Here is a 16,257-nt window from a genome sequence, read left to right on the forward strand (position 1 = left end):
TAAAGCAAATTCCCGATGCTTCATTTCATTCCTAAATACTTCAGCTTCACATCTTTTTTCTTTTTTAAAAAGGGATGTTGGCTTCTGTAACCTAATGCCACTTCACAAAATCGACAGATCCCTTCATATCTACTTAAAGCTCATTCTTCATATTCAAATGTCACGGGTTGTCCAATACGTGTCATTTCTTAGTTGGTCTCTAAGTCGAATGACTCATCTGCCTTATAATATTTCCAGATCACAGCCCCTATCATTGCTTTCAATGGCGGTCAAGCGAGGTGCCACCGCATTTCCTTGGAAAGACGTGTCACATTTCCAAAACATGAGAAAGTGAAGAGAGAGGAAGGGCCATTCAGAATATAGATGTGGGTCCGGAGAAATCACACTGTGCATTCTACTTTTGTCTTTTCTGGGAGAAGTGAGGCCAATCCTTTCTTTGTGGTATTTTCACTGACGTTTCTTTGCTTGTCACGAGCCATCTTCACTCTGGGCAAGGAGAGACACAGAACAACACGCTCTGAGCGGAAAAGCGAGAGCTTCAGAGCTGGATGGGCTCTTGGGTCTCTGCCACCGCCCTGAGAAGGAGGGTGCTTGCTGTCCCAGAAGAAGGGTGAAATGGAGACGCAGAGCTGCCCCCTGAGAGGTGCCCCCAGGCCAGGCCAGCCCAGCCCAGCCCATCTAACCTGCAGACACACCCAAGCCCGGCCCCACACCCAAGCCCGGCCCAGATCCTCCAAGCCACAGATAAGGAACCCACTTGCAAAGAAGTGCTTCGTGGGTAGATTAGATGACTGTCTTCCTTCTAGCCTAGGAAGCATGGCTGAACTTCATCTGAAGGGACAGACTGATTCACTTGGTCCCTACCACGTGGTTTTGCAGCCACAGGTTAGGTGACAAGAGGGATTTAGCCATGCGACAGCTCCCCTCCACATACAAAGTGATGATGTTTAATAGAAGGAGAAATTGGCAGCACTGTATATGGCCTCCTGTGTGATTTACCTCCAAATGCTTCCTCAGGCTCCCAGACGATCACCTGAAGCCATTATGACATTTACAGAAGGAGGGGCAGGGGCAGTGCGAGTGGCCCCAGAGGTCCTGACATGGGCCTGGGGGTGTGCCCCACTCCTGCCAAGGCAGCAAGACCCTTTCCCACTGCTGCATCCCCACAGGCTACAAGGACTTTCTGAGATGCTGGAGAGATGGGAGCAGGAAGTCTCCTACCTCTTCTCTGTCTCCTGGATGGTGTTCAGCAATGGCCGGTTGTTTGTCTCTATCAGGAAGGAGCCCGTTGTGGCTGCCAGGATAGGGACCAGGCCAAACATCACCGGCTGTAGCACTGGGCTATGGTTGCCCAGGATGTAGACCAGGGGGGACAAGAGGGAGCCCAGGCGTGTGCTGAAGATCCCAGCACTCATCCCCATCTGTCTGCGAAGACAGAGAACATGGAAAGGGTTGGGACCGTGCAGGTGCACCGCCGGAATTCAAGCACCTGCACCAAGCCTGAGAGGATTTGGTGAATGAATGAATGAACCAGGCCCTGAGTGTCAGGGCTGGTGCACGAGAGATAAGAAGGCTGCGTGGCAAAGGGCCTGATCCTGGGATGGGTCATGTGGGGCACAACATGGGGAAGGGAACCTTGATCTCAGGTGCGGCCGGGGGGATGCTTACTGGGAACCATGATAATGACGGAAAGCCTGACAGCTGATACTGAGCACGTGCTCTGTGCTGGGTGCTGCTCCAACACTCAACTCCTCAGCTCCTCATTTCCTACCACTATCTGGGATACTGACATTTTTCTGAAGCTATACACATGATACCATTTATGGAGTGCCTGCCAAGTTCCGGTCACTATTCCAAGAGCAATGTCCTATGATACCCAAAATCACGTTAAAATAGGGACATGAGCCTGCTCTTTTGAGACATGAAACCACAAAACCATTTCCAAATGGAGGCTGGTTTCCTTAGTGGCCCAGCTCTGAGCGATAGAGGCTGCCATCTCGGTCCCAGAGACTCTGACCCATCTTCTTACCTGACTTCAGTTGGGAAGAGCTCCATGGTGTATAGGTAGAGACAACTGAAACAGCCGGCCAGGCTCCCTTTCCCAAACAAACAGAGGATCATCTTAAAGGTATTCAAGTCTGAGAGAAGGCAGTGGGTGGGGTGTAGACAAAAGGGAGTTAATGAAATGTCAATGCAATCACCTGTTCTGACATCTCATTGTGTCAAGCACCTCCTGGCCCCATGGCCTTTGCACTGGCGGTACTCCCTCCTTAGCGAGCTCTTCTCCCCACTATTTACCTTCTTATTTCTCATCTTCTTCTCATCCTTCTCAACTCAAATGCTACTTTGGTGAGGAGGACTTCCCTGATCTGTTTCACTGAGCGGAGCCCACCATATATTCCCTTGCTCCTTGGACATCTCCTTTGAGGCACTGATCTCAACTGCAATTAATTACAGTCTGTCTCCCTAAAGGCTTCTGTGTTCCCTGAACCTGGGTCTGGTCTGAGCCCCAGGGTAGGCAGGTGCTGGAGAAAGAGCTGTGAATAACTAACAACCAACCAAAGTTGCTATTTTCAGATGAGGCAGGGCCAGTTGGGGAGTGAGGAATGCTGAGATTTAGCCCTGTCCTGGGGAGTTGGGGAGGTGACTGTCCCACAGACACAGGGTTTTCATCAGTGAAATGATAGATGCGACAGTCTTCAACACATCTCCCACTTGCAGGATTCTAGATTTCTGTGATTCCTACAACCATCTCAGATTAGTATCCCTTGCTACTAGATCTCAGAAGGCTGGATTTATATCTTTATAAACTTACCTAATGATGATAGCTAAAATTTATTCAATGTTTTCCATGAGCCGGGCACTGGGACATGAACTTTTTACACAGGATCTTTAATGATTTTTAAAAAATTATTTCAAACATGGAAAACTATAGAGATTGCTATAACAAAATGCCCTTGCCACCATCATGTTGTTTTCCCCGATGTTAGCACCTATTAGCTGTGTGACCTTGGACAAGTCACTTCACCTCTCTGTGCTTTATTTATTTATGCTTCACCACAGCAGCTTATGACGATCAGATGAGTTGATACATGTGAAGGGCTAGCACAGTGCTTGGCAGGCAGTCAACCCCAAATAAGGGCTTCTTAATTATTCTTCCTAAACAACTGTGAGGGTCAATGGAGGGTAAGTGGGTTGACTTGTCCATGATCACAGGAAACCAGCTGAAAAAAGGTTCATCTGGTTCTCTAGTCTGCTCTGAATCATCAAACCAGACTGTGTCATCCATCATATCAGAAGAGAATTTTCACGAGACCCAGAAGAAAACCTCACCTCGAGGAAGAAATGCGGTGACAAGGATCACGCAACCGGCCACCAGCTGCAAAGAGATGGCAGTGATTCGGCGGCCAAAGTAGCCCATGCTCAGGCCCGTCACCAGCTTCATGGGGAAATCCACGACTGTAAACAGCACTTGTGTCCAGTAGATGTTGAACCCAAATTTCTGCACATCCAAACCCAGCCCATAATAGGAGAAGCCTACGGAAAACCTGGAGGAGAGAAAGTGCCGGCAATTTACTTCCTACTCTAAAGGTGACCCATGGTTTGCCTTTCTTTCCAATGGAAGGAGTCTCTCCAACATTCTGGCCACGGATAGGATGCAATCCTATTCTAGAATCCAATACTCTCTGGTTCCAGACTTTGCCAGGTATTCCCATCTTCTCAGATCGCTTCGCCATGATCTGTTGCATCCATCTCTGTCTCAAGCCAGTGGGGCACCAAGGAATGACAACTCAGGAGCAGCCGTCAGGTGAGTGATTCGGGTGGGGGGTTGTCACTCTTTGGGCCACCACTCACCATCCCAGGGCGATACAGCAAGTTGTCCTGCGGAGTCCCGGAGTGCGGAAAAGATCGAGGAGGAATGGGGCCTCCTTGATGGCTGCTGTGTCCTCCTGCATGTGGAGCCTTACTACCTAACAGGAAAAGACCAGAGTGGGGATGGCGGAAGAAAGGGCTCCGGCCCTTAGTCCTTCCACTTCCTGATGCCCTACAATTACTTGATTCCTCCCACATTGGCCAGTTCCTTCACACACACCCTCAAGGAGAAATAGAGGACTTCAAATTGTGGGCGTGTATTCTCTTATGTAGCAACTTCTCCTTTTCTTTTAACTAGTGTTTCTTGATGGTCAACAATGACCACCATTTATTGAGTACTTGTTATGTGCCAGATGGGGGTCTAAGTACTGGATGTGAACTAACTTATTTAATGTAAGGGAGATTCTGTAATCCTTTTTACAGAAGAGGAAACAGAAGCTCTGAAGGTTAAATAATTTGCCCAAGGTCACAGAGCTCTAAGTAGGGAGCTGGGAGTCAAACCCCAGTGAATGGCCCCAAGTCTGGGATCTTAGCCATTGTTATTTTGTTTCTTCATGTTCATAGTTAGAAAGGTCCCTGCCTCCCCTTTCTCCAGTACCACTCTCAATTCCCCCTCTCCAGAACTGTCTTCTACTCTTCTAGGTGTTTCTTCTCATACTTATTTCCTATTTTTGGATAAAATGCTACACTGCTATGGCTTGATTTTCCAACTTTAGATTGATTTATGCTAAGAAAGAATGAAGACTTAACCCTCTTAACTCTACTACCTCTGACCTAACCCTTCCCTTCTGTAATTCTCCCAATGTAAGTCTCATTCAGAGTTGAACCATGTCATGTACTCTGATTACATTTCTTTCTGTGATGTGAGCTTTTTATTTTCCTGGAGTTCATAATTGCCTCTTTTGTGTATTTGCTTGCTAATATTCTTGGTTTCTTAAGTACTTGGCACTTATTTATCCCCAAATTCTTTGATAGAACGATAAAACTCCTGTTAAGAGGATAAAGTATAACAAGCAATCTATCAAGATCATTTTTTTCCTTCATGAAAGGCCTCTGGTTTATGTCTATTCATTTGTTTCAGTACAGACTGATCGTTCTCTAGGTTTTTGTCCAACTCTTTCCCTTCTTTTTTACCTTTCTCCTATTTGGGATCTTCTATTTCCTGGATTCCCTGGCTTACATCCTTGTTTTGGTGGAATGCTCCCTGTGGTAGCTTCTGAGAAAGGGTGTAACAAGACACTTTCCCCACAGGTCCTCTGCCTATCTGATGGTGACAGCAACTGCCTCTGGATGTAGAAACTTACCTCTTTGTTCACCCTCAGGAGGCCAACTTAAGCCCTCACTGAGAATTACCGCCAACTCAGGAAGAAGGGTTCGGGTAGTGTGTGGGTTCCCTTTGTGCCTACCTCTGGAGTGAGTTTCCTCCCCTGCTCCTTTCTGCCATTTAATCTTGCCACAGCCTGCAGATTTTTCACAGCCTTGTCAAGTTTGTTGTGGGTGATGAGCCAGCAAGCCGATTCTAGCAGACCCCTAACAGTGAGAGGGCGTGTGGTGAGGGAGGGACCAGTCTGGAGGGAGGGACCGATCAGACAGGCAGAGCCTTGAGCCCAACCCTATCCCTGACCAGCTGGAAGGGCCAAGGGATCTCCATCCACAGTGCTCGTGCAGGTACGGGGCTCACACTCCCAATCACCATAGGTCAAGCGCTGGCCCGCTTGGAAACAGGGAGATCCAAGAGAAAAATCGGAAAGAACAAAATGGGAGGAGCGGCAGTGAAAGGGTGGGTGGTTGTTTCTGCCATTTTTCTTTTGGTCCTACCGCAAGATTCAAATTCGGGCACGTGTTTGTTTTTGCAAAACTATCACCATGTTGTACACATTTTCTGTCTCCTGCATTTCTCATTTCATGCTGCGCTCTCAATACCTCTCATGGTGCTAGTTTGGGTCTCCACTGTCATTTTGAGAATTTTGCCTATTTTCCTGTGGCTCTGGATTTGTAAGGTAAACCTCTTCTCAGTGGCTGGTGGGGTCAAGTGTGCAGCCACTTAGAACCCCAGATGGCGCAGGACGATTCGCCAAGGTTGATATGGAGAAAAAGAAACCAAATGAAAACACCTCGTATATCAAGGGTCCTCTCTTTTCTCCTTAAGGAGGTTGGCCCGGTGATGGGTGTTAAGGCGGGCACGGATTGCATGGAGCACTGGGTGTTATACTCAAACAAAGAATCATGAACACTACATCAAAACACTAATGAAGGGGTCCCTGAGTGGCTCAGTGGGTTAAACCCTCTGCCTTCGGCTCAGGTCATGATCCCGGGGTCCTGGGATCGAGCCCCGCATCGGGCTCTCTGCTCAGCAGGGAGTCTGCTTCTCTTTCTCTCTCTGCCTGCCTCTCTGCCTACTTGTGATCTCTATTTGAAAAATAAATAAAATCTTTTTTTTTTTTAAAGATTTTATTTATTTATTTGACAGAGAGATCACAAGTAGGCAGAGAGGCAGTCAGAGAGAGAGAGGAGGAAGCAGGCTCCCCGCGGAGCAGAGAGCCCGATGCGGGCCTCGATCCCAGGACCCCGGGACCATGACCTGAGCCGAAGGCAGAGGCTTTAACCCACTGAGCCACCCAGGCGCCCATGAAAAATAAATAAAATCTTTAAAAAAAACCACTAATGAAGTACTGTATGGTGATTAACATAACATAAAAAAAAGAGTATTTAAAAAAAAAAAAAAGGAGGTCAGATCTCAGCAGAGCCAAGCCAAGATCGGCTCTGAGGCCAGCAAACACTTCCCGTGAAGTCAGACCAGACAAGGCAACTCTACGCGGGCCATGGGGCGCCTGGGAGCTGACGTACCAGGAGTACAGAAGAATGATCACATAGGCGACAGAGAGGGTGCCCTGGAGCCAGCGCCAGGGGCGGATGAGGTAGGCCAGGCCCGCGAGGACCACCTGGCCCAATGTGATCATGTGCATGGTGTAGATATTCACCAGCGTCCGCCTCTGCGTCGGGGTCCACTCCATGGCTGGGGATGACAAGTGTGGCAGTGCTGGTAGTGAGCTCCCAGGGCCAGGGAGAGAGGTCAGCCTGGGTCAGTCAGGGGCAGGGACCCCAGGCAAGGCCCCTATGGAACTTGCCCCCGATGAACCTTGTTGATGAGCGGGCTCTGACCCCGCTCGGTGCTATGCAGGGCACACTGTCCTGAGCATCCCAAGCAACTTTGCCATCTCATTTGATCTTCGTAACACCCCTATACAGGGCCATCTGGGATCGCTCCCCGCCAACACAGGCAAGGAATATGTCCCGGGGGCTGGGAATTCGAGCCTGGGGCTAGCTTAAGCCACCACCTTCAAAGAGCCGACATTTCCTGAACGTCTTCGAGGGGGCCAGGTATCATTCTATAAATATGTATGAGATGAGGGAGGTTCGATCATTATCACCCCGTATCACAGATGGGGAAACGGAGGCCCAGACAGGGTAACTGAAGTGCCCCCCTGGCCCCCCGGGTCGCACAGCGGTGAGCGGGGCAGCTGGGGCTCCGCAGGGGTACTCACCGAGGCAGAGGCTGGTGATAATGATGCCGGTCATGGCCAGCCCGCTGAGGAACCTGAGCACGCAGTAGGCCAGGAAGCTGGGCGAGAAAGCGGCGCTCGTGCCCGTGGCGATCATCAGCAGTATCCCGCTCTGCAGCGCTGTCTTGCGTCCACACCTGCAACCGGGACAGACGGAGCGGCCGGCTGAGCCCCGGGGTCCGACTGCCAAGGGGCCCCTCTGCCCCCACTTTCGCCCCAGCCTGCTTGCCTCCACCAGTCTGCCCCTCAGTCCCCCGCATCCCTAGGAAAGGCCTTGGGAAGGGACTCCCTCCTTGCCCCCACCCCTCCCCACACGAGTTGCCAAGGCCTAGAATTCCCCTAGGGGAGGAGGGTTAATTCTTTGCCTCTTGGCTCTGTTCCTTGTTGAAGTACAGCTGTTTCCAGATGGGGCTGTGATGAGCATCTGAGTGTGGCTTCTGGTCCCTGCCCCATTGGGGAGGGAGTGTGAGCAGTGCCTCTAATGTTCCAAGGGACCCTCGACCCCATACTCATTCTCTTCTACCTCCTCTCAGACCCCTGTGTGCCAGGCAGGTGCCAAGTGCTGAGGCCTCGACCAGGAGCTCCCTTGCCCCTTCCCATGGGACCCCCTACCCGTACGCACTGCCCTGGCCACTGTGCGAGAATCAGACAATAAGGAAGATACGTAGGTAAAACACACAGACCGTCAGAGGCCACAGAACAACGCAGAGCAGAGAAGAACAGGGAACGTCGGAGGGGCTGTCGTTGTAAATAGGGTGGCCGGAGAAGGCTCCTCTGGGCAGGTGACACCACAGAGTGCCACGGACATAGCACTGAGGTGTGTCATCTAAGGTCAAGAGCGTCATTTCCCCCATTTTACAGATGAGAAAACAGAGGCTCAAGTTGAAATGACTTGCGCCACACCCGCAGCCAGTGAGAAATCCCCATCATTGTACTCTGAGGCTGTGAGATGTGGCCTGAAGAGGGGTCCTGGGACTAATGCCCCTGGTGGGGGAATAGCCAGTGCAAAGGCAGGAGGAAGGAGTAGGAGGGGCGGGGCGGGTGCTGGGTTCAGAGCAGTGGCTCTGGGGCCAGCCCGGGCAGGGCCAGCAGCCCACACGCCCATCAGGCTTCACAGGCTAGGAACCGGCCAGCTGGCAGAGGAAGGGCAGGGTCTGTTCTGCACCTGATAGGATCGCTCTACCCATCAGTCTGAGAGCAACAGAAGGGGTCAGGGATAGGAAGAAGCAGGGAGGCTCCTTCAAAGGCTGTTGCAGCCAGCCGGGGGCAAGGGGAACGAGGCTGCTCCCGGAGTGGTGGCCTAGGAGGCGGCGAGGGGAGGAGGTGGGTCCAGGTCTCTGACCATACAGAGCCATACAAAGCCGACAGGGTTTGCTGGGATACCGGAGAGGAGGGAAATGGTGGGCGAGGTGGGGGGAGGGGAGGAGGAGCCAAGGGGAGGTCTCAAAAGGGATCAGGCAAACAGTGGAGAAGAGATGGGTTCACAGACTCTGCAGGTCCATCCAGCTCCTACCTGGGCTCTTCCCAGAGGTGAGGGCTCTTGACCTGGAGCTCTACTAGGATGTGCTGCAGCTCTCAGCCATCTGTATGCACAGTATGAGCTGGCCAGGCTGCAGGCCCCTTGTTACTGGGGACTGGCGTTTAAAGCAAGAGATCCTTGCCAGCCCCATGGAGAGGACTCTAATTCCCTCCTTTCACCTCTGGGTAGGTGGCGGGGAGGGCAGAGTCTGGGGCCCTCCAGGTGGCCTCCTTTCCAATGAGCAAGGCCTTTGCTCTGCCAGCCCCTCCTGCCCAGAGCTTAAGGCTGGGTGTCCCAGCACAGGGGACTGCAGTTGAGTGCTCCAGGAGCCCAGCCAGGGGAGACACGGGCGACTGGGGTCACTGGGTGACTGGGAGAGCCCCTCAGTTGTACAGAAATGATCCCAAGAGCTAAGTGAACTTTCCAAGGTTTCCTAGAGGGGCAGAGCCCAGCTCCGCTAATGTCCACCCGCCATGTTCTTTCTGCGGCCCGGGGTGGGGGTGGGCGTGGGGGTGGGGGAAGCATCCAACAGGCTGGCAAAAACCGAGAGAGGCAAAAGATTAGAAGACGCTGTACCCGGGAGTGGAGTTCTCAGAAATGTGCCTTGGCCTGTTCGGCTTGAACAAGGATCATCTGTCTAGATATGGCATCGAGTGCAAAGCTGCTTCCTGATTAGAACATTGTCCTCACTTCCAAGAACATGGACAAAATGTCCACGCTGGAGTCAGTTTTCCGTGGGACCGGTGGTGCTGAGCCCCACGTCATCTCTGAAATGGGAGCAGCCACCCAGGGCTCTTGGGAGGACCTGGGAGAGTGCTCCGTAGAATCAGCCATTCACAGCAACAATGACCGTCCCAGGGGCTCCTGCTTCCTGGGGAAGTGACCCGTGGAGGCAACCCAACGGGGAAATCATGGCTGGCAGAAATGAGACCACGGACCCACCTTCATCACCATTCCCATGATGAAGGCCTTCGGCCACGTGACTCCAAATTCATCCCCAAGCAGAGAGTAATTCGAGACTCATGACTGCAACTCATTGCAGAACAAAAAAGGGAGCTGTCATCACCCAGCCCGCACCAGATGCAGGCCCAGGCACTGTCTTCTAGAGAAGTGGGGTGTCCGGGACCCGGGCAGGGAGGGGCGAGGTCTCTAGCCTGACCCCTCCGTTTGAGGTGTCGGGTGCAGCCCTGGCCGTCTGGCAGGGAGAAGGAGGTGCGGGTGTCTTCTCCAGTGGGGTCCTGAGCCTCTGCCCCCTCTAGGACAGTGGGGGGATAGCATGAACTCTAGCCTCGTTGAAAGCTTCTGGAGACTTCCTCAGGCCTCCTCCCCTCACCTGTCAGAGAAGACGCCAAAGACAGTAGCTCCGACCAGCTGTCCCATCATGTATATGGACTGGGCAATGGACTTCAGTGACTTGTGCTTGCACACCAAGTCCCACTGGACGAAAAGAGACAATTGTCAGCAGGTGGCTCATGTACCCTCACTGTGTGGCTTCCGTAGAATAGTAAGAGCTGCCTTGTCACCTCTTACACGCTAATACGGTCCCACAGCTTGCCCTTCAGCTCATAACCCTGCTGTCATGAGCACTGGCCCTTTTAGTTTAAATGGCGGAAACCTTAATATCAGCGTCACCATGATGAATTAAGCACGTTATCCCAGATGTTTCATGAAACACTTGGTCCCAAGTCTTAGGACACCTCTACCCTAAAAGAAAGATAACCAACACAAATCTAGACCCAGTTTACTGGAAAGGCTTCCTTTTTTCCTTCGTTTTGTTCCCATTTCATTCAGCGGTCTGAGAAATTTGGGAGAGAACAAGAAAACAAGGGCACCTGGGTGGCTCAGTGGGTTAAGCCTCTGCCTTCAGCTCAGGTCATGATCGCAGGGTCCTGGATTGACCCCCACATGCTGAGCAGGGAAACTGCTTCTCCCTCTCTCTCTCTCTCTGCTGTTTCCCCTGCTTGTGCTCCCTTGCTCTCTGCCAAATAAATAAATAAAATCTTAAAACACACACACACACACACACACACAGGAAAATGGATGTCATGTCGATTTTCTGACTGCTTTGCAAATAGCTAAGTGAAGGCAAAATAAAATCATCAGACCAAGTGTCGGGGTGGGGTATGCAGTAGGACGGAGCCCTCCGACATGTCCGAATGTCTTATACACAGAGAAAACTTTGGCAGAATCTGGGGCCACTCTATGATCCTACAATCCCACTCCTGGGCATACACCCAGCAGAAATGAAAACCTGTGTCCAACCCAATACGTGTGCAAGAACACGCATGACCGTGATATTCATAATAGCCCCAAACCGGAAACAGTGCAGGTGCATTTCTCGGTAGAAAGGACATAGACTGTGTGGCATATTTGTGCCATGGGATGCTCCGTGGCCCTGAGAAAGAACAGCTCCCAAATTATATATCAAGATGATTGACTCTTAAAAATCCATACTGAGTGAAAAACATCCCAGCACACTGAAGAACACACACTACAATCCCATGGGTGTTAGGGATGGGTGTGTAGTGATGTAGTGAAGTAGTGACGTAGAAAGGTACAAGGGAGCCTTCTGGGGTCCTTAGAAGCAATCTGTATCTTGAGCTGGTGTTTACCTATGTAAAAGTCATCCTGCCGCACACTTAAATTTTGAGCATTCCATGGAACAATTTACGTCTCCATTAAAATAAAACAAACAAAAAAGCATCTAAAGACCCAGTGTTCAGCTGTAGCCTTGTCTCACCTCAGAAACGATGGAGGAGGCAACACTCTGGTCATACACCCACCCGTCCAGGCAGACCTCGGTGTCCAAGCTTAAAGAGGAGGTGTCGTTGAAGCTTAGGATCTGCCAATGGGGCTCAGAGAACCGCAGGCACCGCTCAGGTTTCTGATCCTCGTCCATGGGGATGAAGACCCTCAGTAAGTCCCCATCCCCCACACCGCCCAGGACATGAGACCCATTGGTCCAATTGGCCGGCCGGCAGTGATGCTCTGGGGTTACGGCGGTGAAGTTCTGCAGAAAGCTGTGACAGCTAATCAGGAGGGCGGGGAACATCATGAGGGCAGTTTGAAGGATCTGGAACTTCCCCATGCCGCCGATGGTGTGGAGCAGCTCCGAGAAGCCCATGGTGCACTCTCCGCTGTGGCTGTCAATGGAGGTGTTTGCCCACACGCACCGTGGTCTAATTTATAGACTCTCTCACCTCCTTCTAGTGGGTTCTTGGGAAAGAGCTTCTGGGTATCTGTCCAGAACCACGATATCATCACATCTTATTTGCTCTGCATCAGGAAATAAGGTGTTTCCACTTAAGAATATTTGTTCAAGGGGCACCTGGGTGGCTCAGTCATTAAGTGTCTGCTTTCTGCTCAGGTCGTGCATGATCCCGGGGTCCTGGGTTCGAGTCTCAAATCAGGCTCTCTGCTCGGCAGGAAGCCTGCTTCTCCCTCTCCCTCTCCCACTCCCCCTGCTCGTGTTCCCTTTCTCATTGTCTCTCTGTCAAATAAATCTTTAAAGAAAAAAAAAAAGAAAGAAAGAATATTTCTTCAAGGAATAAACTTTTCACATGATCATTTCAACGGAAGCCTTCCAGGTAAGTTCTCTGTGTCTTAATTGCACAAGTCCATTGTCAATATTTATTGAAGACCTGCAGACTGGTCATCGTCCCCAGGCTCACGGGCGTCATTACAGCTGTGTGTGTGGCAACAAAAAGTGATAAATTCTCGGGAGCCCGGGAGGCTCACTCCATTAAGCATCTGCCTTCAGATCAGGTTGTGATCCCCAGGATCCTGGGATCGAGCCCCGCTTTGGGAAATTCCTGCTCCGCTAGGGCCTGCTATCTCTCCTCCGGCTTGCCACTCCCTTTGCTTGTGCGCTCGCGCTCTCTCTCTCTCGCTGTGTCAAATAAATAAATTAATTAATTTAAAACATCTTTTTAAGAAAAAGTGATAAATTCTCTAAATCAGCCTTGGTTAAGCTGAGAGGCGGAACTGTAGGCTCCAGTCAAACCCGCACAAAAGACAGCGACAGGCCAAGGTCAAGGCCCGATTGATTTGGCTGGTAAAGACACAAGAAGCCATTTTCGGTTTTAAGGTTTATTACTTACACAGACAGTGAGAAGACTAGTAAGTCAAAGGCGTCAGCTCCCTGAGGCTCTGGTCCAATACATCCAAAAAAGGACGACCTTGAAACCAAAGGGGTTAGGGGATGGCAAGTTGAGTTGTGGGATGCCACCGCTAAGCCTGCTCCAGACCACAGCCGAGTGCTGTTGTGCCCTGCAGCTCTCTCCCAGAAGGGGCGCTCAGAGGCCTCCGACCCCATCAGAACACAGGGGTGACAAGAAAGTCTCACGATGCTCCGGGGTACACGGGTGGGCGAGGGGCAGAGGCATTGTGGTGGCTCCCACATTCGTCCCACCCTCTGGTGTCCCAGAAGACAGCAGCTTCTCACCCAGAAGTAGACGAGCCGTGGTTCAAGCCTCTGCCTGCGTGGCCTGGGTGGGGTCTCCAGGGCGCCAAGGCCAACACGTTCCCCTAAAATTCTACCCCCAACCCTTTACTCGCAGCTGAGGCCACCCTGTCAGACACTGATGTTAATTGTACTCACAGGGGCTTGAACCAAGTATTTTTTCCAATTTTTAAAATTGTGATTTAAAAAATTGTGATAGATACACATAAAATTTGCCATCTTTTAAAAAATATTTTATTTATTTATTTGACAGAGAGAGGCACAGAGAGAGAGGGAACACAAGCAAGGGGAATGGGAGAGGGAGAAGCATGCTCCCCGCTGAGCAGGGAGCCCGATGCGGGGTTTGATCCCAGGACCCCGGGATCATGACCTGAGCCAAACACAGATGCTTAATGACTGAGCCACCCAGGTGCCCCATAAAATTTGTCAGCTTAACCATGTTGAAAGGCACAGTTCAGTGGTATTAAGTACACTCACCATGTTATGCAAACATCACCACCGTCTACCTCTATAACTCATCTTGTTGAGCTGAAACTCTGTCCCCATGAAACACTAACTCCCCATCCCCCACTCCCCCAGCCCCTAGCCCCCAGCCTTCTACTCCCGGTCTCTACGATTTTCACCAAACTAAGCACCTCATATAAATGGAGTAACACAGATTAGGTTTTTTTGTGACTGGCGTATTTCACTTAGCATAATGTCCTTGTGGTTCATCCGTTCTGTAGGGTGTTCAGAATTGCCTTCCTTTTAAGGTGGAATAATAATATCCCATTGTCTGTCTAGACCACATTTTGTTTATCCACTCATCCATCAGTGGACACGTGGTTTGCTTCCACATTTTAGCTCTTGTGAATAATACTGCCAATCACTGTGGACATACAGATATCTCTTGGATGTCCTGCTTTCAGTTCTTGGGGGTATATACTCCAAAGTGGGATTGTTGGATCATTAATGTAATCCCATGTTTAACGCTTGGAGGAACCGCCATACTGCTTTCCAAGGGGGCCTCGCCATTTAGGTTCCCATCAACAGTGCCCAAATGTGGCAATTTCTCCACATCCTTGCCAGCACCTGTCATTAGTAGCCATCTAATGCGTGTCTGGGAGGGTATCTCATCGTAATTTCCATCTGCGTTCCCCTGATGAGCAGTGGCATGGAGCATCTTTTCACGTGCATACTTACTGGCCATTTGTCTGTCTTTGGAAAATGTTTATTCAAGTCCTTTGCCTCTTTTTGAATCGTCTTTGTCAGGGAGCTTTTGGTGTCCTCTGTGTATTTCTGGATATCCACCCCTCCTCAGATATATAAACAGCAAATATTTTCTCCCATTCTGTGGGTTACCGTGGACCCACTCCACTTTCCGTGTCTTAGAAACCATCAGACTACTGAGCACAACTGCCCCTCTGTGGGCTGCCCAGAGCTGCACCGCCCAGCCCTCCTCTGTAGCCAGCCAGCAAATAGGTCATTGAACAAATAACACAGCAAGAGTGGCCGCCGGCCACGCACTTCACCTTGCCAAGCTTGCAGGAAGTTCAGGGCGATAAGATTGCCGGTGGCCACCTGTGCTGGAGAGTTTAGAGTGACGACCAGTCCGTGAGGAACACAAAAACCCATCCAACAATAACAGGAAAACAAAGGGACCAAGCCAGTGTCCAGAATGTTCATCTCGTTCTGTCCTCTAGAGTGGAGGTTGCTCCCTCTTGGGTTCAGCAGCTTTTGGCAGGTGTCTGATTAAGACTTTATTACGGGCACCTGGGCGGTTTGGTTGGTTGAGCGTCTAAGCTTGATGTCGGCTCAGGTCATGATCTCAGGGTGGTAAGATCAAGCCCTGCATTGGGCTCCATACTGGGAGTGGAACCTGCTTGAGAGTCTCCCTTGCCCTCTCTCTCTGCCCCTCCCCCATCCCCAAAAGACTCTTTATTAGTCAGTGGTCAAGTTGAGGGTGGCAGCGAATGGCTGGGTTAAACTGGCCAGATGTCCCGTGAACAGGCAAGAAAGAGATTAGTGTCCCTGCCTGTGCCCTGACCTCCCAGGTGTAAGGTGATCCCTTCTTCCCACAGCACTGCCGGCCCCATGGCTACTCCGTCAACAATCACTTCGCCCTCTCCAGTCTTCTCCATGTCTTACGTGCCAAATAATGACATCAGCATCCCTAGGAGTGGGCTTAACCTAGTACTGGTAATTTTTTTTTTGCACTGGCATTTTTATTTTATTTTTATTTTTAATTTTTTAAAGATTTTATTTATTTACTTGACAGAGAGAGAGATCGAAAGTAGGCAAAGAGGCAGGCAGAGAAGGGGGTGGGAAGCAGGCTCCCCGCTGAGCAGAGAGCTGGACACAGGGCTCGATCCCAGGACCCTGAGATCATGATCTGAGCTGAAGGCAGATGCTTAACCCACTGAGCCACCCAGGTGCCCCTGCACTGGTATTTTTTTTTTTTAAAGCACATAAGTGATTCCAGGATTGAGAATCAAGATTTTACATTTTCTTTAAAAATAAAAATCACAGGTGTTTACAACAGATTTGTTTTTAAAACTATTAAAAAAAAACAACAACAACTTTCCCCAGATAGAGTCACTTGTGCTAAATACCACTCCAGCCAAGCAAGACTTATTACCTAATTGCCTAATTGCAGTTTTAGCCTCTCCTAGGAGTGGAATTTTAAACCAATTAGCGTAGCATTTCCTGATCCGCCCTAGTGAAGTCATCTGCTAGAGAGACCTCTGTCCTTCTGCCCAAAGGAAGGGGACTGTAATAATCTTTTCTTCCATTTGTGACTTCCATGTTGCTGCCTTAAAAAAGCTGTTGGCCTTTTGCCTTAAGAAGTTTTCCATTTTGTA

At 50.4% G+C, this 16,257-nt stretch overlaps 1 protein-coding gene across 1 annotated transcript; it reads right to left on the reverse strand.

The window, feature by feature from the left end:
- Positions 1 to 380: 380 nt before the first annotated feature.
- Positions 381 to 15,537, reverse strand: LOC111149492 (solute carrier family 22 member 20-like). Its single transcript, XM_022506590.1, has 11 exons — positions 15,476 to 15,537; positions 11,696 to 12,134; positions 10,289 to 10,392; positions 7,419 to 7,573; positions 6,721 to 6,889; positions 5,280 to 5,403; positions 3,856 to 3,971; positions 3,334 to 3,548; positions 2,030 to 2,138; positions 1,222 to 1,425; positions 381 to 486 (listed from the first exon to the last, which is right to left on the reverse strand). The coding sequence occupies exons 1-11, from the start codon at positions 15,535 to 15,537 to the stop codon at positions 381 to 383; spliced, it is 1,803 nt and encodes a 600-aa protein (XP_022362298.1).
- Between the last annotated feature and the right edge of the window lie 720 nt (positions 15,538 to 16,257).

This window comes from Enhydra lutris, unplaced genomic scaffold, assembly GCF_002288905.1.
Source record: "Enhydra lutris kenyoni isolate GAN:26980312 unplaced genomic scaffold, ASM228890v2 scaffoldscaffold22, whole genome shotgun sequence".
NCBI classification, from domain to species: Eukaryota; Metazoa; Chordata; class Mammalia; order Carnivora; family Mustelidae; genus Enhydra; species Enhydra lutris.